At 39.4% G+C, this 27537-nt stretch overlaps 1 protein-coding gene across 4 annotated transcripts in view; it reads right to left on the bottom strand.

Annotated features, from left to right (window-relative positions):
• FBXO15 (F-box protein 15) overlaps window positions 1-27537 on the bottom strand; it is an 81798-nt gene that overhangs the window by 39867 nt on the left and 14394 nt on the right. For 2 of the 4 annotated variants that reach the window (XR_015793913.1, XM_088130573.1), the window contains exons 7-9: window positions 23064-23143; window positions 21839-21984; window positions 17877-18001 (exon numbers count right to left, since the gene is read on the bottom strand). Coding sequence is in view for 3 of the 4 variants with exons in the window: in XM_088130573.1 (XP_087986699.1) it covers window positions 17877-18001; window positions 21839-21984; window positions 23064-23143 (351 nt within the window). In the remaining variant the exon portion in view is untranslated. Of the gene's footprint in view, window positions 1-2464; window positions 3354-15312; window positions 17274-17876; window positions 18002-21838; window positions 21985-23063; window positions 23144-27537 lie in introns of those variants that run through there. The other 2 variants (XM_088130574.1, XM_025173483.2) reach the window with 2 other exon arrangements.

Below are 27537 nucleotides of genomic sequence, written 5' to 3'. Positions count from 1 at the left end.
AATATTAACTTTCTCAGAACTGCCATTCGTCCTGTGAAGAATCAGGGGTTGGAAGCCATCAGGAGCTATAAGGCCAGCAAAGCTTATTGTTGAGTAAAAAGATGGTGAACAAAGTAAGGTGGATATTCTGGTGGATATTCATTGTTTACTCCTCTACAACCCACGTATCATTACCCACAATAGTAAGCTTACAGACTTCAATGTGAGATGCTGATACTGGTTTATATTCAACCACTTAACAACAGAGATTCTCAAAGAAAGCTAGTTAGCTTTCCTGAAAAACATTTATCACTTTATCACACAGAGGCAGAGTGATGGCCCAGGATTTAGATCTATGACAAGGCTTTCCCCCCCATATCCTTATGTCCCAACAATGCCACAAGTGTTGTAACTACATTTATTTGCTTAACTAAGGAAGCCTGAAGGTGTTAAACTTCATGGGTTCTTCGGCATTCTACAGTATTTGCACATAAAAACAACTCATTTCAAAGTATTTTCTTCATGCATAGTTTTGTTTGCATTTGAGCTAAACTCACATCCTTTGAAGATAGTATCTAGTTAGTAATTTTATATCAGAGAAACCCACTATTGCACAAGAGTAACTGGTTCACATCTATTTTCAGGAAAAGAGTGAGAAATTGCTATCTTGTTCAATAATATTGGAATTGCAGATCATAGAAGCTCCCTTTAGAAAAATCTATTTTGATGTCAAAAATTATTGCACTTGATTTAAATGTGGTTACATATCATTTTTGATTCAAAATTATCAGGAGGCTCCTTTCTGCCTTTTTCTGATCACATTTGTATAGTCCGTTAAAAGCTGCAAGGATATTTATCTTAGAACAACTCATTATTTAAAGGTGTCCGTAGAACATTTGTATTCAATGCTTCCCAAGGCCTGTTTTATTACTAAAAGAAAAGGGAACGCTTGAAAAAATCATATGGGGCAAAAGAAGGACACATTCAAACCTCCCTCCCAATGGCAAACATGCTAGCACAAATGACCCAGATACCAAGCCTATAATGCAGACTATTAAAAGACTTCTGTAGGGTAGACAGAATATATCCTATTAAGAATGTACCCTACTGAATATATTGGCTAAAACTCTGCAGTGCCAACATCTTCTTCTGCATTTTCAGTTTAATGGAAAAAAAATTCCTTTTGAAATGTCATTCAGGGAAGAAATTTCTCCTTTGAAAAAGAATTTCAAAGCTGTCATTTTGTTGCACAATGCAGTTGATTAGTTTCAAGGAAGATGCATCAAAGCATAATGAAAACTGAGCAGTCTTCAGCACTTTCCTCCAGCACATCAGCCCCTGCACCTATCTCCCATTAATTTATCTTTTCATCCATCTAAGTATGCTCCTGATTCAATCACACTTTAACACACTTTAACTCTTGCACAAATTTTCAAAGCCTTCTATAGCAATTTGTTCAACATTTAGATAGGAGTTATCCAATTCTTCCCTGGCAACTTGTTGCTCAGCAGAGAAGGAATCAGAAAAAGAAATAAATTATGTAAGAAAGTAAAGGCAGGATGTCAGAAGGAATGGGAGAAAACAGGCAGCTTCTCATTTTTCACTCCCACCTCATCCATAGCATGCTTCATTCTTATCTATATTTGAAATGTGGCTTTGAGGTTTTTTTTTTAAGGGTATATACTCAGGTATAAGCCCATCTGCAGATAAGCAGACCTACAAAATTGCAACCAAAATGCCAGGAAAAATGCGCCAACCACAGATAAGCCAACTTGCAAAATCTCAACCAAAATACGTACTGGTTACAGGTAGTCCTCAACTTGTGGCCACAACTTGTGGCCACAAATTTCCATCGCTAAGTGGTGTGATCATAAAGTGCAACGTCACATAGCCTCATCACTTAGCGACGGCAATCCCGGCATTCTCTGTTGTCGTTAACTGAGAATAGTGGGTCGATCTCCCCCCCCCATCTCTGCCCGTGCGGCTCTGGGGCTGCAAGAAGCCCCTGAGCCGCAGCACAGTGCAGCACACAGCCATTTGCAGTGCGAAGCCCAGCCCCACCCCAGCCCAGCAGTGCAGCACAAAGCAGCTGCCCCAGAAAACTCCAGCTGCCCCAGGAAGACCCAGAAGCACAGTGCAAAGCCACCGCCTAGCAGTGTTGCACGAAGCTGCTGCCCAGTGCCATGGTGTGAAGCTGCCCAGCAGCACAGCACAAAGCCACAGCCCCAGGAAACCCCAGCCGCCTCAACCCAGCCACCCTTACTGCTCTTTATTCCTAGACCCCTGCCACCTGCACTCCACCACTCCAGGTGACTTTCACCATCTTCTTGCTCCTGCTGTTGATGAGGCATACCCACCCTAGCCCTTCACAAGGCAGCTGCTGGCCATGTGAAGCCATCTTCCCCAGGTCTTACAAGAAAACCACCATGTGTGACCTGGGGAAGAAAGCCTCATGCAGCCAGCAGCTGCCTTGTGAAGGGCCAGGGTGGGCATGCCTCATCAGCAGTGAGAGCAAGAAGACAGCAAAAGTCTACTAGGGCAGCAGGGACTGTGGAGTGCGGGGGCAAAAAGGGCATAGATGTGGGGGGAGGAAGTTGAAGCACCTCTGCAGTCATAAGTGCAGGCAGGCTGCCAAGTGCCCTAATTTTGATCATGTCACCACAGGGGCACTGCAATGGCCATAACTTCAGAGACCGGTCATAAGTCCCTTTGTTCAGCCTGCCATAACTTCAAATGGTCACTGAATGAATGGTCATATGTCAAGGACTACCTGTATATATTTAATCTATTATTAAAAATGGAAAAACAGAATCTGTTCATTTATCTCAAATTTTCTGGCAGCAACAGAATTGTTTGTTTCCTCCACTCTACTAATAACTTTTAGCTTAAAAGCTGCATCATATGCTAACCGTTGGTGATCTCCAGACATGGTGATTACCTACCTACTGCAAATTTTACATAATAATTTAAAGCCCGTGATTTAAAAAAAAAAAAAAAATCTGGGCTCTGATCCTCAGATAAGCTGAAGCTGATTTTTAGGGTGCATTTCGGAGACAAAAATTCCCAGCTTATACATGAGTATATACAGTATAGGTGGCTAGTCAAACATGGATTGTGAAAGTGAATAAAAACTATATAGCCTAACACCATAAATCTATATCCAAAAATAATTTCAGCCAATTGCAAAGTCTCTTTTCCTGATGCCTCAAACCCAGATGGGTCATAACTGTCCATCAGTCAATGGAACCCAGCTTTGCTACTTCATGAACAACTTTTTCAAGCTGAGAGACATCAAAAGTTGACGCGTGGCTAGGTCACTTCGCAGATGCTGTAGTCTCAACTTCAGAAAATTCCACATTTGGGGGAAGGTAAACCTGACAGTAATATAATGACAAAATACAAATTGCAGTGTAAAGGAGTGAAGACAGAGAGTGTTTACTTAAGACAGTTGATACTGGGTCTATAGCGCATGATTTGCTGCCAACTGCTGACAGTGCTGCTCATCTCAGCAGTAGCCTTGTTTCAGTGCTCCACTAACTTGCATAGTGGTTCCAGGACAGAAGATTAAAGCATCATTGCTCCTGACAAACGTAATAAGACTCTACATTCCCAAATAATGGAAGTGGCTGAAGTTTAACAGGAGGGGTCAGCACTTCCCCAAGGATAGAGGCTACATGGATCAGCTAAGGTTGTTGAAGCACAGATAAGATATATTTCATTCCTTAAACTATTTTCATTTTTGAGAAGCCCGAGTGCCATCAGCTGTATAAGCCCAGTGGATCATTTTTTCTGTGCAGAAAGATAAAAGGTAAAAATTCCCCTGAGCCAGACTTGACTTCTGGTGAGTGAATACATGAACACACTATGTAATTTTCTTGGCAATAATACATTTCCCAATATATATTTTTTTTACTTCCCATTCAAACCTACAGCTCCAAGGTTTCCTGAAGATCTCCCATCCATGTACACATCAGCTGTAACTCTGCTTAGCTCTTTTCAAGATCAGCAAATGTTAACTAAGTGCTGCCACTTGTGATGTATGGGAAGGGACTGCTTCCTAATCAGCTCCTCAAAACTATAACATGACTTGTTTCAAGTACCACACCAAGCCTTTGTTTGCCTAAACATCATTTCACAGTTGGGTTCAGGCATTATGCTAAGTCAAAATCAGTCAAAGGACATGGTGGCCTAGGATGATCTGTGCATATGTCTCTTGAGCAGGACTACAGCACAGAGGTTAAGTAAAGGAAGCAACCCTTCACATGTGTACAAAGCAGCCTTTCCTTTTCCTTTTCTTCAGAGTACCTATTACATGGCAAGAGTACCAACACATTCCCAAAGGGGGAATACACAGTTTGAAACCCCTGCAAAAATAAAGAGCCTCTTTAATAAGCAAGGGATGTTCAAAGTCATGAAGGTATTTTGAAAATAAACTTTAGATACCTAATATGAAAAGCAAAGGCCTTATCTAGTTAGGCAGGGATCAGGTTTCCAGGAGCAGATGTAGTTATTCGATGCTGTTGTTATTCGATGATCACCAGTGAAGTTAGGCTCCTTTAGAGGCCTAGAGAATCTGTATAATATGTGTACCTACTTGTCCTTTGTTTCAGATAGCAAAATGGGGACAAGGGAAAAACTCTTACTTTTGACAGCTACTGCTTCCCCTTCCAACTTCCTTCTCCTGTTGCTGAATTAAAAGTACAAAAACAGCCACAGAGCACTGAACACAGAGAAATGCTGTTTAAAAGTTATTTATTCTCACAGATGAATCCTTTATGCTGGCTACTTTCCAAAGGACCAGTACAAAATGGAAAGTAATATGAATAGTGATGAATGAATGAGATTCAGTACCAAGGCAGACAAATTCATTTATAGCTTCAGAAGTGAGAAAATGTTTAGGGTTTTTTTTTGTTTTTTTGTTTTTTTTTGCTGGAAATTAGCATGCATCAAAGAGTGAAAAATCAAATTGAATTTTCTTCAGCTCTAAGGCCACCATTTATATATAAAAATTCATGCAACTTGGATAATTATAATTAAATGAAAATATATATTTGGTTTACTGTTCAGAGCAGACATTTAATTTCCTCTTAGATATGAAAGATTTGGGCGATGGAAAAGAATCTCTGCCCTGTTAAAGTTGTCATTACATTCATTGTAAAGGAAAACAAAAGCTGTTGTTCTAGCAAGAGAAACTGTTCCTATTACCAACCTTGACAATAAGATGGCTAACTTGATCATATTGCTAGATCCCCTTTTTTGATTTTCCCCTCCCCGCCTCAATTTTGGTCAAGTATATAAGTTTTCATATTATTATGAATCAATTTGAATGATTCAGGACTGAATCAAAAATATAAGGTACACATTGCTTTAATAGTTAGTAGACTACAAATGATTACTTTAAAAACTGTACTTTAAAAAAAAATCATCCTCAAACATTTCACGGCTGCACTTGTACCACATCACTAACCCAGTGTGCTGCTTTTCTGGGATAAGTTCTCAGCTGAGACCAAATTATCAAGGACGCTTTGGGAGGGGTCATTTTTACCAGAAGCCCAACCACTGCAAAAAAGTAGCTAGGAAGTAGTCAGCTATGCTAGTTCTTTTCACCTTTCTCCCCCACCCCACAAAAAATAAATAAAACTGCAGATGTAAAACTGGTCTAGACAGAACTAGGGGCAGGGAGTGGATGGGTATATAACTTCCCTTGTGTATACAAAAAGTAAAATAATTACAGAGGGGAAGTTCCTAGGGAAGATTTTTTTTTATTCTCGCCCCACTCCAAGGGTTGCTGTAAGCACTCGTGTCTTGCTGGCAGCAGGAAGAGGGGGTTTGGGTTGACTGGAGGAGGCTGCTTGGGGTAAAACTAAGCTTGTCTATCTCCACTTCCAACTGGAGCTATTCACTTACATTCACACTCTACCCATTCATAACCCTATAAGTGTGTCATCTAACAAAGACTGTAAATTTCTTATCAGGAGACAGAATGTGGCAGAAGGCAACCCTGAACTGCACTGCCCAAGCACAGAGTTATTGTTTTAGAGAACAATCCTCTAGCTCACTCTCTGAAACATGGATACTATCACTAAACAATAATATATTCTTCTAGATACTTTAATAGAATTGCTTATTTGCTTAGGTATGCATTTGTGCAATCTCCTTTAGAGTTCATGATCACAAGAGGAAGCCAGAAAATCAATACACCCTCTTAAAGTAAGTTAAAGGTACGTATCCTCATAGAGCCATTGGGTCAAATGTCAATCAATTAATGCTCCCCTCAAAATGAATTTAAATATTTCCTCAGTTATCTTCCTTTGATTTAGCTAATCAAAGTCTTCATGGAAAAATGGCTTGAGTGCTCAAAAGTAATGAGAAAAGAGAATGGCCAATATACAAGAAGCATAGTATTTCCTTCCCTGGCAAATCTCTCTTGAATAATTCAACATAAAATTAATGTGCATACCCTCTCTTAATTTACTACATACAATCTGTATAATTAACCCTCTTACTATTTATACATATGTATACTTTTATAATTTGTATCAGGAATAAGGGGTTTGGTATATTCCAATAAATGTATTTTATTGCACCTGTACTATATTCAAAGGCTTATAGTTGATTGGTAAACATGTTCTACAAGCTTCCCTTATTCATTATCACATGAGTTACTGCACTGCCACTATAGAATCTGCCTTCCAATGTTGGAGAAATCATTTAATTCATTTTTTCTTGGTCACCCCCCCCTGAAAACTTATTTATGTGCTTCCCATTTCTCTAGGTATTGCATAGAGCAAAATGGAGAGGGAGTATACTAGTTTTTTGACAAGATTGCTTATTTATTATGGTATTTCAGCAATCATAATTCTACCTTCTGAGCTGGCAGTGTATGCAAGTCACATAAGACATAATGAAAATCAGATCTGAAAACTATCATCCATGTAATACACATACACTTTAGGTTCAGAGAAATGTTATTCCAATGGAAGACTAGGGAATAAGCTAGGTTTGGCAACACTGTTGAATCTAAAAAATGGCACCCACAATTTCCCATGGCTAAAATCTTGTGAGATCACCAACTCCAAGAGATATTGCCATTCTTGCAGGAAATCTTACAAGATTTGGGACACTTTTCTTTTTAAAAAAATCAATTGTTTGGTGGCCAGACCACTATGAGACTATGTATGAGCCTAAGAGCCTAAAAAGACTCCAATACTGAGAGAGCAGTTGCAAATTATGTATGAAAAAGTGCGTTAAACTCTTGAAATATACTATATTGTTTAACCTAATTTTATACACTTTTAAAATATATGCATATATAGTTGCTCAATCCAATTCTCTGTGAAGAAACAGATTTACACAGAGTACACTAACCGAGCATTGACATATAGTACCCTTAAGCATTTGGTGGAACCCCAGCTCCATGATACCTGCTCAGATCTAAAAGATACTATTTGCTTTATCTGGAATGGCATGGGGCTGGGTTATTTGAGGGACTGCCTCTCCTCGGTTACATTTACCCATCCCGGGGTAAGTCCGGCAGGAAAGGCTTGTTACAAGTCCTGTCTCCTAAGGAGTTCCATCTGATGGGACCCAGGAGGCAAGCTTTCCCTGCCATTGCACCCACCCTTTGGAACATCTTCCCTCCCCGAGGTGAGAGTACCCCCAACCTGACCTTTTGAAAATCCCTACTAATAACAGTACTGCTTCTGCTAAAATGACAGTGTGCCTCTTTTAAAATGTAGTCACTATTAAATTCCCCAAAGTGTTAATCAAGGGCTCCAATTAAAACTTATCTGGCAACTACTCATAGTGAGAGTTCCATAGTTCTTTAGCAGCTTTGCTCTGCTTTTTGCTCAGATTCCCTCCATCACCTACCAGTACCATTTGCAAGTCTGAGAGATCATGTGACAAGATGGCAGATGGTGTTTCTCTTCTCTGTTCTGATGAAGTGGCACTGTGAAATTTCTCCTTGTCAGATAGCTCAGAAGTTCAGTCTGATTTGCACAATAGTGGATAGGATTATGCTTGGACAAATACAAGCACAATCCTATTTGGTTAGTGCCCCACTTTTGTCAAACCCCTTGAATTACAGCTGAAAGTCCTGACTTTTTTCCCATCTGGGTGTGTTTCCTTTCAACTTCAATGTGGTGGTGTATAGAGGCCAAATGTTAAAACAATTATCCTTGTTCCAATATTTCTGGTCCTGACTGTATGGTATGGACTAGTGCTATGTTTTAAATTGTCTTGTTTTGGTAGGCTTGATGTAAGGACTGCCACTGGACAACAATCAGCTAACGCCATTCTAAAATTCTCCAGATCTAAGGGGGGATCCTATGTTCCAGCAGCACTAAAATTATTCCGGGCCAAATCATTAGCGCAACTCCTTTATGGGACCTTAGTGGGTCCCTCCTCTTCCTGTTTCACGCCACTGGAAAAAGTGCAAGCCAAATTTATTAGAGCGCTTCTTCAGATGCCTAGATGTGTGTCAAATGCTCATCTCCGACTTGCAACTGGTATGATTAGGGTTGCAGCTAGAGTGTGTTTAGCCTCTCTAACCCTTTGGTTAAAGTTTAAATTGCATCCCCAGGGCCTTATACCTTGTATCTTTCAAGATAATTTCCAGTTGTCATGGATTAAGGCCATTAACGCAAATCTTCTAAAATTAGGTTATTCTCCAGCTACTCTCCTGTAGATGGATTTTAATCGAGCAAAGCAAGAATTAAAACAAAGAATAAAGGATACTGAGAGACAAGAAGATATTGGAAAGACACCACTCTTCCTGTCCCCTCCATTCAAAAAATACACAGTTGTGGTCTCTAGTTATCTTGACCACCTTGAAATCACCTGCCATCGGAGAGCTTTCTCCTTAGCACACTGCCATGCCCTCCCCTCTGCTGTCTTGGAGAGAAGGTATAAAAAAATTCCACTGGCCGCTAGATTATGTCCATGTGACTCAAGGGAGGTTGAATCTATAGAACACGTTCTCCTGCACTGCCCCTTTTACGAAGACCCCCATGCTAAATTTATTACGCCATGGATTGCTAAACATCCTGGATGCACAGATCACGAGCACATGCAATTGCTGCTCATAGATGAACACCCCACAGTAACAAAGCAGGTAGCAAGATTTTGCACAGCAGCAATGAAGATCCCCCTCATCAAGAGACCAAAGCTAAGAAAGGCTATCCTTTGTAACGGCCTGTATACTATAGTAAATTTTCTATAATTTTGCCTATATATACTTTTACATATAGCATAGTCACAATGCAGATTTTTAAGTTTTATACCTCACATTTAATACACTTTTAATCCGTACATAGTTAGAATAGATAATATAGGCTACATCCTAGACCTCATTTGTTGAGTTGAATAGGTAACAAGTGTATTTTAATATATATGCCTGCTACTACAAGTTGTCAATATTTTAAGTATGACTATGTTTTATAAACGTATGCCTTTGTACTGGTCTATGACTGTAATAAAGATTGAACTGAACTGAACTGATGTAAGGACTTGGAAATATTTTAGGTACTTGTTTAATTCTTAGTTTATTTATTTCTTAGACTTATATCCCACCTTTCATTGAGGAGCTCAAGGCAGCAAAGAAAGTGTCCCCCCTGCCCCATATTAGCCTTGTGTTGTAGGTTGGGCTAAGAGAGAGTGACTGGCTCAAAAATTACCCAATGAGCTTTTGTAGCTAAGGTTGAACTAGAACCTGGGTCTCCCCATTCCTAGTCCAGCACTTTAGTGGACCTAGTCCAGTCCATTCCTAGTCCAGCACCTTTGCTCTCAAAGGTAGTACAGACATAGTGAAAATCAATTGGATCCAAACAAGCAACTCCATTGGAAAATACCATTCTGCCAGTGGAACAAATCTACAGCTACCATGGAAGACAGGGGAATATGTTTTGGGGAAGAGGCAGAGGAAGACAGGGGCCAGAATCCTATTGCATAAGCCTAAAGCACTCTCTTAACATTAGATGTGGTTCAATAAATAAAGGTACAATTCTGCTAAAGCAGAAACTTCTAATAGTGAAGGCCAATTAATTAATTTAATCATCAGCTTCTGAGATGGAAATTTATATTATATAGATGGCTTTAAGAATGATTAGGCTCTCTGTAAAGTCAGAGTCAATCACAGAACCATAATCCATTAACTGGCTTCCAAAAGATGGACGATTATTTATTTGGCAAATAGTCAAGCATCACTTACATGGATGTTCTAGGGATTGTAGTTGAAATGAACTTTCGATTAGTCATAACAATATCTCAAAGTGACTTTCCCACTTCCAAATGGTTTGTACTAGCCCTTTAATACTACCAATGCAGAGTTGCTATTATGTTAAATTAAAAAAAAAAAACAGGGAAAGAATGCATTAATTTTGGTACAGAGCTCACTTCGTTATAACCAAAAAGAAAAGCTATTGCACATCTGGCTAATTACAAACATGGACTTAGTTCTTCCAACTGCCTTACCACAACAGTTAAGTAGCAGTAGCATGAAAGTTGAACAGAACACAAAATAATTACACAAAAGTTGACTAGAGACACTGGTACTACAAACCTGGCTTAGTTGAAGGCCTTCCAGCAACTGGAAAGAAGAGATAAGTAGAAAACACTAATTTCATACCCTGCTTATAATTCTGTGAAAAAAATTCAGTTCTCTGAATTTTTGTATATCTGCCACTGAATGTTATCAGAGCTGTACAGGTAGTCCTCACTTAACAACCGCAATTGGAACCAGAAATTTCATCACTAAGTGATGCAGTCATTAAGTGAGACATCATATGACCAAACTTGCAATTTTACTGCTCAATTCTCCATTGACTCTGTTTGTCAGAAGCTGGCTGTGAAGCATGCAAAAGGCGATCACATGACCACATGACGCCGCGACGGTCATACACTCCAGCCAGTTCCAAAGCACCTGAATCTCAATCATATGACCACAGGGACGCTGCAATAGTGCGAGTACTGATCGTAAAGTTATTTTTTCAGTGCTGTCATAACTTTGAACATTTGCTAAACAGGGCAGTCATTAAGCAAGGACTACCTGTAGTGATAATATTCACTTCATGGCAAATACTTTTTCAGCTGAATTGTAGCTCAGTGGATTGATACTGTTACATGTACCTTCTACTTCTTCATTATCTTTGGGACACAGTAGTCTATAGTTACAGTGTAATAATAGTTAGCATTAATTACTGAGCAATAGGAAAAAAACAGTGTATCTAGTCACAGATCTCAGTAACGTAATACTATATGGAAACTGAGGACATTGTTATTTTTGTTTTCTTTGCTATGCACTGAAGATGTTACCTTGCCAGGTAACAAAATGTTTGCAAGAAAACCACCAAGCTCAGAGAACCCCAAAGACTCCACAGTTCAACCCTGAGCTACATATATTCTCTTCTACTGGTGAAACACTATGTTGATGTTAAGTTGAAGTCCAACGTTGTTGGAATGTTTTGATTATTGTTCAGTAGAAACCCCAAACAAATGCATAGATATGTCCTGATATATATGCATGGTTATGTTTATTTCTAGTTTAAGACATTGCAATTTTGGATTACAGGGACTTCCATGAAAAAATCTTGCAGAAAATGTGATGTAGTACTACAAATTACAAGAACATGAGAACAGTAAAGGAGTTTTTATTATTGTTAATATTTATTCCATTTGTATGGCCGCCCATCACATCTAAGTGACTCTGGGCAGCTGAGTTTATAATTTACAGTTCCTTAAAGGCCCACAAGTATATATTTCCCACCAATCTACTGTACAGTAGGGCCTGTGTGTGATCCATCTTAATCAAAGTGTTATGAGATGATGTGCCTCACAAAACATCATTGGTAATGTGATTTTATTTACTACAGCCAACCTTGGCACACTAACAATAGGAAAGGAACAGCATGCTCCAATCCCTCCAATCAACAGGTGAATACAAAAATAATCAGTGTCCTCCCCCTGAATATTAGTAGTTCATGGAGTACAAAAAAACTCTCAGCTTTCTTCACACAGAAAGAACAGCAAATTTTCCTGTATTTCAGACTAGTATAATGTACCTTTGGCCAATTTCCCAGAAATCTGAGTTCTTGGAATGAGTGAGAAAGCTGCCTGGCCATGAAGACATATAAATTTTCACATATAAATTTGCATTAAAAGCACTGATGGTGACATGATATTGAAGTATAGCAGCCAGGTGCTTTTTCCAAAAGCTGCAATTTGGATTATAATTTTTACTTCTAGTAATTGGTCCAAGCAGGAAAAATCAGGAGGGGGAGCTTTACAGAGAGGGGTAAACTGGATATCAACTGATCATAAAAATAATTTGAGTAACAGGGAAAATGAAGCTTTTATTGGAATTGTGAAAAATTAAGATTGATTTTCTCTGATAAGGTTGAATGTGAAATTTAACAGATCCCCAGGATCAATCAGTGGGTGACAAGGTCTCCATGAATGCAGAAATAGTCCATCCTCATGTTCTGCAGAGCTTCAGTGTCTCATGTTTGAAAACAGGAGTTTTGCTATTTGTCTTGTACCACAGCTGAACCAAAAGCCAGTCAGCTGAGAACCTCAACGCATGCTGTAAGATTAGCATGCAACCACTCCTACTGATTGCCCTTCCACTAGCCAAAAATACCAGTTTCAGGATGTGACCATAATTCCCTATGACCTTAAGACTTCACCAAAACGTATGCAGTACAGGTCATCTTTTTAAAGTCTACAGGTAGTCCTCGCCTAACGACCACAACTGGGACCAGAATCTTGGTCACTGAGCAAAGTAGTTGTTAAGCAAGATGCCCACATGACTCCTTTGCTCAACATCCGCAATCCGGGCATGCCTAGTTGTGGTTGTTCAGCGATCTCCTGGTTCTTAAGCGGCTGGAGCAAAAGACTGTCTGCTGGAGGATTTCAGGTCAGCACTGAGCTGAAATCCTCCCAGCAGGCAGCTCTTTGAGAGTGAAAGGGCTGCCTGCCGGAAGGTTTCAGCTCCATGTAGAGCTAAAATCCTCCCGGCAGGCAGTCCTTTCGCTCTCAAACGTTCCTAAAGCCCACCAAAGGGTTTGCCCTCCTCTCCATGGACAGAGGCAAAATCCTTCCTGGGGCTGGAGGAATGGAGGTCAAATCTTCAGGATTTGAGTTCCATTCCTTCACACCACTAAGGGGTTTCCCTTCCCCATTCAACAGTGTGAAGGAATGGAGCTCTTCAGGATTTGATTTCCGTTCCTTCACACCACTGAGAGGTTTCAACGGTGTGAAGGAATGGAACTCAAATCCTGAAGATTTGACCTCCATTCCTCCCCACTGCTGAGTGGGGAGGGGAAACCCCTTGACGTTGGGAAGGACAGTGGGAATCCTGAAGACTTTAGCTCCATTCCTTCACAACGCCAAGAACTTTCCACTCCCCTCTGTGAATGGAGGGGAAATCCTTGGTGGGGCTGGAAGAATGGAGCTGAACTCTGTTCCTGCACGCTGCCGCATCCCCTCTGTTTGCAACCTTCCCTGCCGGCTTCCAATGGGAAAGTCAGCAGAGAAGACTGCAAATGTGAGCTGGTTGCCAAGTGCCCAAAATGTGGCCATGTGACTACAGGGGAGGGGGCATGGTGCAATGTTTTATGATGTCCGGAAGTGCTTTACACGCTGTAAAGCACCCTTTCTGAGGCCATCGTAACTTCGAACTGTTGTTAAACAAACAGTCATTAACCAAGGACTACCTGTATTTCTTAATTAACAATTAAAGCTTATGCTATATTTCTCCCTAAGCAAGATCATCCTTCCTCTTTTGACAGGAAATTACAGACCAAAGATACACAGAGAAAACCTATGCTGGAAACAGTTGGGGTCCCCAGATCAAACAAGGAGAACCTCTTCCAGGATGAGTAATGTTAATGTTAACTATTAGCAACTGCTTGAGACAAAAGTATTTCCCAAAAGACTGCAGAGTCCCCCATTAGCAAGCTTTAATAAGTATGTAGAAATGTTGCAGGAATTCTGGCAAATGGACTATTTTTCCTTTAATTTAAAAATATATCTATGTATATTATGGAAGGAACTTTCGGAGTCATTTCCCCACAACTTTAAGGTGTAACAGCATGTAAGGTTATTGAAACCTTGTGAGTTTTAGAATCACATGTACCTATGTTATTCTGGATGACATCATCCCAGAAACTTAATTTTAATAAGTTTCTGAAGTGAAAGGAGAAAAGTGTATTGTCGAAGGCTTTCACGGGCAGCATACGATGGCTGGTGTGGGTCTTCCGGGCTGTGTGGCCATGTTCTTGAAGTTCTGTTTCCTAACATTTCACCAGCACCTGTGACCGGCATCTTCAGAGTGCAGGAGCACAGACAGGAGCAGTTCTCTCTGTGCCCAGGGTGATGTGACCCTTTTGTGGGTATTTATAGAGATCTGGGGGGGGGGGATTGGGGGTGTGGGGGGGTTGGGTTACTGAGTGGCTGCTTGTTTTGGTGTCAGCATCTGTGTGTATCTTCCTGGGGATTAGGCAGGGTTTTTTCTTCTATTGAATTGTTAACGAGGGGCTGCTGGGGGTGATTAGCAAGTTCATTGTGTGAACTGTTCACATGTCCTGGTGGTTGAGCTGAGTTCGTTGACCTTTTGCAGGCTGTATTTTTCAGGATTGGTAGCTAGGTTTTGTTGATTTTTAGACTCTCCTCTTTTTTATTGAAACTGTGCTGGTGTTTGTGAATCTCAATGGCTTCCCGGTATAGCCTGGTATAGTGGCTGTTGGTGTTGTCCAGTATCTCTGCAGCATCCATACCAGGATAAAAGCACACGAAAGACACTGCAGACTACAGCAACCAGAAAAATCTGCAGTAGCTGAACATGCTCTCAAGCACACTGGACACAAAATCCTATTTGAAAACACAGAGATACTGGACAACACCAACAGCCACTATACCAGGCTATACCGGGAAGCCATTGAGATTCACAAACACCAGCACAGTTTCAATAAAAAAGAGGAGAGTCTAAAAATCAACAAAACCTGGCTACCAATCCTGAAAAATACAGCCTGCAAAAGGTCAACGAACTCAGCTCAACCACCAGGACATGTGAACAGTTGACACAATGAACTTGCTAATCACCCCCAGCAGCCCCTCGTTAACAATTCAATAGAAGAAAAAACCCTGCCTAATCCCCAGGAAGATACACACAGATGCTGACACCAAAACAAGCAGCCACTCAGTAACCCAACCCCCCCCACACACACACCCAATCCCCCCTCCCCCCCTCAGATCTCTATAAATACCCACAAAAGGGTCACATCACCCTGGGCACAGAGAGAACTGCTCCTGTCTGTGCTCCTGCACTCTGAAGATGCCGGTCACAGGTGCTGGCGAAACGTTAGGAAACAGAACTTCAAGAACACGGCCACACAGCCCGGAAGACCCACACCAGCCACTGAAAGGAGAAAAACTTGTAGAATGGCAAAATAACCATTCCTAAAATATTAAGAAAAAGGATATCTTAAAGCAGCAATTATTAGCATAGGGGCTATAAAAATATATGTTAGAAATCCAGATTATGACATCAAGTCAGTTGTCTCCATTGATGACTACAGGTGGGTCACATGTAAAGTACAACAGAGAAGTAAAAATAGTTCAAGGAGCTAGAATATGGGACAGAAAAAACATGTTTACCCATGTGACATTTCTTATCCTGTATAACTATCACAATTATGCTTAAAATATTCATGCATTTTAATTATAATAAAAAATAGAGTTTGTGCCAGTTAGATTCCATAAAAACTTATGAAAAATCAATCCAAATGCCTACCACTTTACACCTGTAGCTTCAATTGAAGCATTTTGCATAGGGCAACTTTCAAATATTATATCTGAATCTCCAAAGATCCTATCAAGTGCTATTTCTTATTTACACTGATTTTCCAATGTATATTTCACCTTTAGCTGAGATACAGTTATTTTGCACATTTCTATTTTCATAAGCCAAAGTTTAAGGTGTTGAACTAGCCATGGGAAGACCCAGGACCTTGTCCAGCTTCAGCCACAAAAACCTCCTGGATAATTTTGAACCCCTCTCTCTCTCTCTCAGCACAACCTACTTCATAAGGTTGTCATGATGAGGAAAAACAGAAAAAGGAAATGCTATGGGTTGTATATTTTCCTTGTTGTGGATATCTTTTTGATTTAGAAATTCTTTTAAGTCTCTAAGTTAACATAACTGAATGAAATGTGGGGAAGATATAGGATAACACAGACACTTGGTAAATGTAGAAACAAGGAACAAATTTTTATACAATAAACTAAAATGGTTTTTAAACACGTTCACTTACTTCTGCAAAATATCTATATCCTGTTAATATTAGTCTACCCCAGGACTAACAATATTCCTAATCTTGTCTCCCTGACAGGGAAAAGTATTCCCAATCTAGGACTTTGAGCATCCCGCAAACCTGTTTTTCTCCCCACTTGTCATATAACCCCCTTCTCTATGTGGAATATAACAAAGGAGGAGATGCTCTACGGTTTCATCCTCTGCCACCACCACCCCTATCATCACACAATGTACCCAGCCTTGAACTCCAGTACAAAAGGAAAGCTATAAATCTAAGAAATAAATGTCACGGAAGATTGGTTTATACATAAACATACATACTCCCTCTGTACATATTTGGTTTGTATAAACATAGTCATATTAATTACCCTCATATGGCTTCAAAATCTAGGAAATTTCCCTAATGTGGATGTAATTTTTTAAATTCAATTTTCAATTCAAATTACTGAATTTTCTTGGTAATACAGATAGCTCAAAGAGAGAACACAATTTATTTTACATGTATAAAAAATCAAAATATAAGGCTGTCCCAAACATAAAGGCTTTTCTTTTTAGTCAAATACAACCAAGAAAATCAAGGATTTTTTTTGTTTGTTTGGTTGGTTCAACAGGCATTTATGACACATACTTTAGGGATAAACATAATAAAAAAATAAGTATTCTTAAGAAAATCAGTACTGTTAAAAAAAATTCAATAATTTCAATAATAAATTCAATAATTTGTGCCAAAACAACTATTAACTTTGTGGGTGCTCAAATAAATGACTAGATTAACTATATAATACTCATTTGTTTCTTCCATCCATATTAGTTCCATATAAACTTTTCCAGTTGAATCCTTATAATTCATATAATAACTAGGTCCCAGATACTGATAGAGGGTAGATGGCTTGAATGATAAATTCATGCTTACTGGAACACTAACACACCAAAATGGTTTTTGTGAATCATCCAGAAGAGTCAGATCCATAATGAAACAATTCTATAGTATACAGTAGAAAGGGAGAAGGGAAAAGAAAATCAGTCTTTGTGTTCTGTCATTTCCACACAAATGAATAATGTAAGAGGATATCTATAAAATTCTTCCCATAAAATGCACCTTTAGCAGGTGAAGAAAATAATCAAAGAAAACATTAGCCTTAAAAACATTTTCTAACAAAAATACTAAGGCATAACACAGATATATTTTTATCATTATAATTTCTTGATTATACAAGAAAGTCAAAATGTGGAATTCTTATATTCTAGAATGGTAAGAGGTTACCCAATTTTTTAAAAAAGTAACTATTACATTACCATTCTTGGGAGAGGGGGTTGTTTACATCTATTATCAAAATACCACAAAAGATGTTTGCATAATCCATGTGAAAACTATTCTATATCACAAACAGCACACTCAAAATAACTGTATATTGGGGATTGTTGTTTTTTAGGGTTAATTTGTAAAACTATACCTTTTACATAGTGTGTGCTGCATTTATTTACACTAAAAGACTAATATTGTTTTATACAGTATACTAACCACATACAAACTTTGTTTTATAAGCAGATCAACTATTTCCACAATTCAGTAACTGCAATTTACCTTAATAGTGCCTTCAAATGCATCTGTCCTCCAAGACAATCCAATGTTTCCATCAAGAGGAAGATGTTCAACTTCATTTTTGTAACTGATTACTGTAAGCCTGAGATATCCATTTCTAATGTATTCTGAAACAGTCAATTAAAACAAAAATATTATATCATGTCACAGCCAATGATGTTATCTTGAAATAATATTTCAATTATTTTTCTCTTCTCTCAATAAGATTTACGCTTCCTATAAATGAGCAAAAGATATTTCCTAGGTTACAGTCATGGTCCATTGGAACATGAAACAAACAGAGATTACAAGACTATCAAAGGCAGTAATAATATTGTTGCTCTTTTATGTTTTGTTTATGCCTTAAAGACTAGCACTATAAAGTTCTGCTATATTCTGGATGACTGTGTTATATGGCCTATAATACTCTTAGGGCACTGCGGCCATCAAAGTGATTTTTTAAAAAATGCTATCTCATTTTAATTGCACATTTCTCAATTATTTGCTATCCTTTTATACTACCTGTCTTTTGTGAAAGCCACAGAACAGTGAGCAAATGTTTTTGGATAACAGGTTTTACAAGGAATGCCATTAATCAAATCCAGGTTGTGCCTGAAAACACCTTTGTGGCTCTCAGCACAAGAAGCATTTTATAGATGAGAAATAATAAGCAAACATAAATAGCTAACCTATCGTGAGATACTAGAATTTTGTCAAGGGGACTACCCAAAAAAAAAAAAAATCAAGAGAAGAACTGATGGCAGAGGAATATAATTGCCAATGGCTTTCTTATTCACAGTTATTAGAAAGTTCTGAAGTAGACAAAAGAGTTTATGGTTCTGAACACTCTTAACACTGAGTTTGAAGTAGAATTGTGTACCAAAGATGAATATGTAATTGCTAAAATGTATAATTTTTATTAAAATTTGAAGCAGAACAAGTGAAAGAATGTATGATAAAGTAGGATAAAAATTTTGGTTATAATGTACAGATGGAATAATGGGAAAATATGTGGTTGAAAGGATTGAAATTTACATTGTATAATCTTAAATTTTTATAAAATGATATACTGTTGGTATATGTCACCAGAGAAATTGTTTAGAATGTTCAAAGGCACTTCAAATTTATGTTGGAAATGTGAACAAAAACGGATATTTTATCATGCTTGGTGGACATGTAAAAAAGCTAGAAAATTTTGGATTCAAATACATGCACAGATTCAGAGGATTTTATATATAATTGAGACCAGAGGTCTTTTTTGGGGGGAATTGGACAAACAGTTGGAAAAAAGTCATAGAATTTTGTTTTTGTATAACTGCAGTAAGATAATTCTGTGCACAAAGATGGAAAGATTTGGCATTACCCACAATGGAGGAATGGCTGGTGAAGATGATAGAGCTTGCTGAGATGGCTAAAGTGACTTCTTTGATCAGAGAAAAGACAATATCTACATTTACTGTTCTCTGGAACCCCCTTAAGGACTTTGGTGTGAAAGAGAAAAAAAATGAACTTATGATTTATGGTTTTCATGATTAGATAGGATAGACTATAGAAAGAGGAGACTTACGCTACAACCATAGAGTAAGAGGTAAATATATAATTGTACTTATAACTGCTGTAAAGAAGATTGAAAGCAACTTCTTTATATTTTTTTCTTTTACTTTTTTCCCCTTTCTTGCACTTCTAGCTTTCATTCTGATTTTTTTCTTTTCTATATTAGTTTGTATTCATCTTCATCTTCCTTTATATATATGTATATGTATGAGAAATGCTATTAATCAACATTTACAGTGGGGCAAAAAAGTATTTAGTCAGCCACCAATTGTGAAAGTTCTCCCACTTAAAAAGATGAGAGAGGCCTGTAATTTTCATCATAGGTATACCTCAACTATGAGAGACAAAATGAGAAAAAAAATCCAGAAAATCACATTGTCTGATTTTTAAAGAATTTATTTGCAAATCATGGTGGAAAATAAGTATTTGGTCAATATCAAAAGTTCATCTCAATACTTTGGTATATATCCTTTGTTGGCAATGACAGAGGTCAAACATTTTCTGTAAGTCTTCACAAGGTTTTCACACACTGTTGCTGGTATTTTGGCCCATTCCTCCATGCAGATCTCCTCTAGAGCAGTGATGTTTTGGGGCTGTCGCTGGGCAACACGGACTTTCAACTCCTCCAAAGGTTTTCCATGGGGTTGAGATCTGGAGACTGGCTAGGCCACGCCAGGACCTTGAAATGCTTCTTACGAAGCCACTCCTTCATTGCCCAGGCAGTGTGTTTGGGATCATTGTCATGCTGAAAGACCCAGCCACGTTTCATCTTCAATGCCCTTGCTGATGGAAGGAGGTGTTCACTCAAAATCTCACGATACATGGCCCCATTCATTCTTTCCTTTACATGGATCAGTCGTCCTGGTCCCTTTGCAGAAAAACAGCCCCAAAGCATGATGTTTCCACCCCCATGCTTCACAGTAGGTATGGTGTTCTTTGGATGCAACTCAGCATTCTTTCTCCTCCAAACACGACGAGTTGAGTTTAGACTAAAACGTTCTACTTTGGTTTCATCTGACCATATGACATTCTCCCAATCCTCTTCTGGATCATCCAAATCCTCTCTAGCAAACTTCAGACGGGCCTGGACATGTACTGGCTTAAGCAGGGGGACACGCACTGCAGGATTTGAGTCCCTGGCGGCATAGTATGTTACTGATGGGAGCCTTTGTTACTTTGGTCCTAGCTCTCTGCAGGTCATTCACTAGGTCCCCCCATGTGGTTCTGGGATTTTTGCTCACCATTCTTGTGATCATTTTGACCCCACGGGGTGAGATCTTGCATGGAGCCCCAGATCAAGGGAGATTATCAGTGGTCTTGTATGTCTTCCATTCTCTAATTATTGCTCCCACAGTTGATTTCTTCACACCAAGCTGCTTGCCTATTGCAGATTCAGTCTTCCCAGCCTGGTGCAGGTCTACAGTTTTGTTTGTGGTGTCCTTCAACAGCTCTTTGGTCTTGGCCATAGTGGAGTTTGGAGTGTGACTGTTTGAGGTTGTGGACAGGTGTCTTTTATACTGATAACAAGGTCAAACAGGTGCCATTACTACAGGTAACGAGTGGAGGACAGAGGAGCCTCTTAAAGAAGTAGTTACAGGTCTGTGAGAGCCAGACATCTTGCTTGTTTGTAGGTGACCAAATACTTATTTTCCACCATGATTTGCAAATAAATTCTTTAAAAATCAGACAATGTGATTTTCTGGATTTTTTTTCTCATTTTGTCTCTCATAGTTAAGGAATACCTATGATGAAAATTACAGGCCTCTCTCATCTTTTTAAGTGGGAGAACTTGCACAATTGGTGGCTGACTAAATACTTTTTTGCCCCACGGTATCAGTATGAATACACATTCATTTTTGTGCTCCTCTACTGTAGCTACTCAAAGCTTTAGGTGTTTTTGATGGGGAATTACATTAAAGGCTTTTAGAAGTCAAACTGAATAATAATCTTTATTCAAAATATATGTTTTCATAAATATTCTTAAAGATTTGGGCCTGTACCATCAAAGCAGGCCCTAATAGGAACCATAAAATTCTTCAGGATTAGTGCTAAGTTGTGTTACAATATTTACATTTACATTATATTTTTCTTCATTTTCTTACATGCCATGCCTTTCCAGATTGTAAGCTTCAACTCAGGAACATTTTTTTTTGTAAGCCACCCCAGTAAATCTTTAGACAGAAGACCAGGATTAAATAAACACACGCACACTTTCCTTTATTGTTCCACTGTAGATGTTTTAACTTTGCTCTATACGGAAGTGGAAAATCTACCAAAGAAAATCATTTAAAAAAAATACTGCACTTTTGCAGTACTGAGATTTATTGAGGATTCATGCTTATTCCCCTGAAAATTACGGTTTAAAAGCCATGCAAAAAGAAACATTAGTAGATCTGCAGTCCAAGTAGTACCTTTTTTACAAAACAAACTGCGAAATGTACTACATATATAAGTATTTCCTCTATTCTGTAGGTCAATGTGCAGCTGATAGCCATGCATGCCATATTCTGGGTCAATATCATCTGGGATAGCCTTAATGGGGGCTGCATAATGTCTCCTGAAAGAAAAAGAATAGATGGAGGGGACTGCATGCATAGTGTATAAAATTATAATGAATACATAAAATGCTAAATCATGAACTATGCACACGGAGAAGAGATAGGCTTTCAGTCCAATTTCTCAGAGCTACTTTTAGCTCTCAAGTATTTCAGTTTATACTGGGTTATCATCTGAGCAGTCTTTAGAAATTAAACTATTAATTTAAATATATAAAATGAATCTCTTTAGGTGATTTCAAGCATGTTTAACTGAAACTGGCAATGTCTCATTCTGTTTATATATCCTATAAACATATATCCTATGTTAGGGTTGCACAAACAGCTTATATAAACTGTTTATATAATTTTATCCCATGATAAGCTAGCCTTCAAAGCACATTAGGTACACAACATGCAGTTGTCTGAAATTTTTTGGTTATATATGTTAGAGTTATTTGATCACTCTTTCTATACATTCTAAATTGTAAGAAAGTATTTCCAAGAGCAAGAAGTAGTTCCCATTCAAAGGAAAAGATACTTCTAGAAAATGTGAAAGTCATTAAGAGTCAGGCAGCATAAAGTTTATTAAATTGTTGTCCTGTGATATAAGAACTCAAATCCCATTTCACTTCCCACAACTTAGCATGACTTAGCAGTTGCATTAGCACTAGCTGAACAGTGCTATCTATTGTGTGTCACACACACAGATGTATGCCCAGAAAAGAACTGAAGACAAATTAACTACATTTGTTCAAAGAGTACATAGCTTTGGGGTCTGGATTAACTCAATCTGAGAAAACAAAGTAGGGTTCAATCTTAAAACAGTTTTTTCATGTTCCCACAGAACATCTTTAAGGCCTTTGCTTTTATATTTGGATATGCTGTGGACCTCTCCCTGGGTAATTGCAGAGATACTAATCTGCTATTCTAATTTCTCCAGCCATCAATACCAAGGGGAGAGTTAGGATTATACTCTATGAACATTTAGAAAAGTGATACTACCAAAACAAATACTGTATCCTAGAACATATCTTCCTGTTCAGGTCTGAGGAGGAGCAATATGAGCATCTCTCTTAAAACCAGTAAAACCAGTACTTACACTGTAGCAGAACCAAGAGTGCTTCTTTCAATGAGCTGGTGGTAATGAAGACTTGCCATAACAAAAGCAATCTCACTTTTCTAAAAAATAATTGCAGATAGCATACCTTTCAGGATTAAAGTATTTACTTTTCTGAAAGGTCTTTGATAAGCAAAATCCATTTACGACAACAACAAAAAAGGTGTCTTTCTGTTCTTGTGTGATCATAATGTATCTCTGATATTTTAATATTATATCTGATAATTTAAAAATAAGAGCACACAGAGACTACCTCATCTTCTTTAATCATCTGAAACAAAGTTCCAAAAATAAGCCAACCTAGTCCAGGTTATTTCATGGATAATCAGATCATACTTGATCCTACAGAGCTTTGGAAAAGTGGGGCTCTGTTTGCTCATGGTTTTCAGAAGAATGCAATGAAATTTTCAGCAACTTAGAATTTATGGTGACATGTTATGAAACTGGTGCAGGGATTTTTGAGCTACTCACCTTTATAAACTATTTAAGTTGTTTGGAACTGCAAGAGCTCCTTTTCCAGCAATTACCTATTCCACATTTCAGACAGAGATGATAATTCCTCCTCCTGAATGCAGTAGAGCCAATTATCATGGTTGGGGTAGGGATGAATGTACTAAACCTTTCCATAAAATAAATCAGTTAGCTCGTACAGCTCAGAGAATGCTCAAGACTAGAGACTGGTCAACAAGATAATGGCATGGAGCAATTTACATAACTAAGGATACCCTGACACAAAATCTCACCAGAAATCCAATACTTTGAGAGTAAAGTTAGTAATGTAATCTAATTGTATCACTATATCTCAAAGTTCACAATGATTTGAAGCAGACATTTTAATCACTAAATCCAATATTCTCCCTCCTGACTGTGACATTTTATATAAAATGCCAAAGGTTTATTTTTGGTGCAGCAATCACAGAAATACAATTTACAGCATACCAAAGCTGAAAAGGAACAGATCAGAGCTTTCTGGATGGCGACATCTGAAATAAAACATATGTGATTTTGGCTAATGAAAAATCTCTTCTGCAATTATTCTGCTTCACCTCAAAATTTGGATTTTGGCTGAATCTGAATTTCTGTACATAAAGAAAAAGCCCATAAAAGAGAAACAGAAACCATTTTAAGTGGTTAATTGCTATCTACAAAGAAAAGCCAGAATTATAAATATCAGTTCTTTGTGCTAATTTCCTATTGCCCTTTTAATTTAATCCATATTAAACAATATGAAGTTACACTCTTCGTTATTCCACAATTGCAAAGCAATAGCAAGAGGAGTGAGCAATTTTATTCATTTCAAATATAAACAATAATTTAAGATTGTCTCTGAATTAGTATTTCTCCCAGTACCAAAAATGTAGGACTATCCACATGCTAATGTTACATTTATCAGTAAATTATCAATTACCCAGATTACTTAATACATATTCTATTGCATCAAATTTCATCAAATTTGTACTCCAGTTCAGTTGTCACTTTCCTCTGCTCCATTCTCAGATACTCATATGTTTCACACAGAAGCCTCTTCACTTTGGCGCGAATTAGAAAATTAGTTTTTTTTCTCCAATCTTGGCGCCACGTTGTACATATAGTCTGAGAAGGTGCTGTTGGTAGGTTTTCAGCATGATACAGATGGTTGGAGGTTTGTTGTTTTTGACTGAGTTGTGGCTGAACCTTTTGAGATCGTCTCCTGACCAGGCTGAACAAAACTGGTTTATTATCTTGCCCATGCAACTTATATCTTTTGTCCAGCAGCTAGAGACAGTGGTGTGTGTGGCGTTGGAGGCCCATTCACTTGTTTGGACATGGAGCACCAGTCTCGGGGAACTGGAGCCGGTGGTGGCTAGATTGGAGCCGACGGCACTGGTGGTTGGATTATTGGGCTGCTGGGTCTATGGGTCGACTGCCTTGCGGAGGAGGTATTTCGGGCATTTGGTGGAGATTGGTGACATAGCAGGGGGAAGGAGGCCAGTGCCAACAACGAAAAAGCCTCTATCAGTTTGCAACGAAGACTGGGCAGTGGAATGAGATAGACAGGACTGCTGGGGGCACGGATGAGGGCTACTTATTCATCTTGGTCATGTGACATGAGGATTTTGCTATAGCGGATGCAGGGCCAAATTAGGCTGGTTGTGGCTGCCGGGGCCCTGTGGCTGCAGTTCTTTCCTCCTACACTACATTTGGTCTCCGCTCTAGTTGGAGTTGGAAGGCATTGTGACAATCATTTCCATGCAGGTTAATTTAATAGTAGTCAGTGAGATCCAAGATCTGCTGAGTGGACTGGACTGAGAATTGGACTTAACATCCAGTAGAAGGGCTTTTGATTGTGATTGATTCTACCTACCCCCCACGGGTGAGAGCCAGGTAAGGGAGAGGCTTTTGGATCAATGGGTTTGTATGATTAGGTGCCTCAGCAGTCTAGTGAGAGAAGATTGACTGAAGGTATTGTGAGATTGATATATGGGACGGTTGAAGTAGGCCCTTGAATGTGTAGAGGCAATGACTGCTATGCAAAAGTGCCTCTATTATTAGGGAGCCCTTTGGTTGGTTGGTTGGTTGGTTGGTTGGTTGGTTGGTTGGTTGGTTGGTTGGGGACTGTGTATGTGGAGTGGGGGCTACAGCCTGGGACATGGACATTTATGGACAGGGGAGTGGGGAGGGCTCTGAAGAGATGAGGGCAGATTATAAATTCCCAGTAGTGACAGGTAGGGGGAAATATGATGGGAGGCGGGCTGCCAGCAGGGATCGAGCCACAGGTATATTGTTCCTATGGTGCATTCCAGCCCCCCAAACTCACTCCCAGGGCCCAGATGTAGATTTTCAAGGCCCTGGGTTGTCAGCTGCTGCTGGTGAATGCCAGGTCAGTCTGTAATAAGACCATTCTTATTCACAATTTAACTGTTGATGAAAATGCCAATCTGGCGTGCATTAATGAGACCAGGTGGGGACAGGAGCAGGAGGGGGGCTCCCCTCTGAGATATGCCCAGCCAGTTTTTGGATATGGCACCAGCCAAGACCCCAGGGGAGGGGAGAAGGGGTGGCAGTGGTCATCCAAGATAACTGGGAGGCATCCAGGGGCTCTGCTCCTCCAATTGCTGGGTGTGAGACACTCTTTATTAAGTTGGGCACTAAGAGGGATCAGCTGGGACTGTTGCTATTGTACCAGCCTCTCTGCTGTGTAGCAACCTCCCTGCCTGAGCTCCTTGACTCCATGGCTGAGTTGGTGGTGGAGTTCCCCAGCCTCATGGTCTTGGGGACTTTAATTTGCCTTGCCTGGGTGTAGGGTCAGAGATAGCTCAGGAGTTCATGGCCACCAGTCATCCAGAGCCCAACACATAATAGTGGTAATATACCTGCCCTGGTTTTTCTGTTGGGGCAGTGGCAAAGTGTTCTGGATTTGGGGGAGATATTAGTTTCTTTCCTGCCATGGACAGATCATTCCCTGATGAGCCTCCAACCGTCTGGCACTACCACCCTCCACAGGGAGGTTGGGCCTGTTAGATTGGCCTGCCCCAGGCAACTAATAGACCTGACTGGGTTCCAGAGGGACCTTGGGGTTGTTCCTGAAAGTCTGCTCCTTGGTCTGATTAAGGCCTTGATGGCCACTTGGAAAGGTAGAGCAGCTGCAACTTTGGATTGGATGATGCCTGAGCAGCCTCTCAATGCTTATGGTTCTCAACACACTCCGTGGTATACAGAAGAGCTGAGGGAATTTAAAAGGGCTAAGAGATGCCTAGAGTGCCGCTGGTGAAAGACGAGGAGCAAAGATGACTGAACATGAGCTAGAGCCACTATCAGAGCCTATCTCATGGCGATAAGAGCGGTGAAATGTAATTACCATATTTTTCTGACAATAAGATGCCCCCATGTACAGTACAAGATGACCCCCATTTTTCCAGCCCAAAATTAAAAAATCAATATTTTAAAGATAGTGCAGAACACATTTTTATTTAGTAATTAGTTAACATTTACCTGATACACTCGGTGGGAGGAGGTCCAAGCTGTCTCTCTGCAGCTCTATTTCCAGGCTCTTTTGCATAACTGATTCCATTCAAGCACGAGTGAAACTGCAGATAGCTTGTCTCTGCAATCAGCCTTCCTTCAATTGGTTTGTTCAGCATCAGCTGACGTCAGTTACATCAGGCTCGTGATTGGAGGAAGTCTGTTTGGGAGACAAGCTATTTCACTCGTGATTGGAGGCTAGCAATAGGAGGAAGCCTCTCTGCCGAAACAAAGTATGGGCAGTTTGGAACCGCGCGATTCTCGGCTGACTTCCTTGAATAAGACGCCCTTCAGTTTTTAGGGTAAGGATTTTAGAAAAAAGTATCGTCTTATAGTCGGAAAAATACGGTATTTCCCCACCCTTATTGCATCCATGGATAGTCACCCAGCAGCCCTATTTCAGATGACTCAGTCCCTCCTTGGAGGGAATTATACTGAGGCTCACCTACAGGGT

Source organism: Python bivittatus, unplaced genomic scaffold (genome assembly GCF_059951505.1).
Source record: "Python bivittatus isolate LINGU-HERP-01145 unplaced genomic scaffold, Pbiv_v1 ctg000840_np1212, whole genome shotgun sequence".
Taxonomy (NCBI): Eukaryota; Metazoa; Chordata; class Lepidosauria; order Squamata; family Pythonidae; genus Python; species Python bivittatus.
This window is presented reverse-complemented; position numbering and strand designations above follow the sequence as displayed.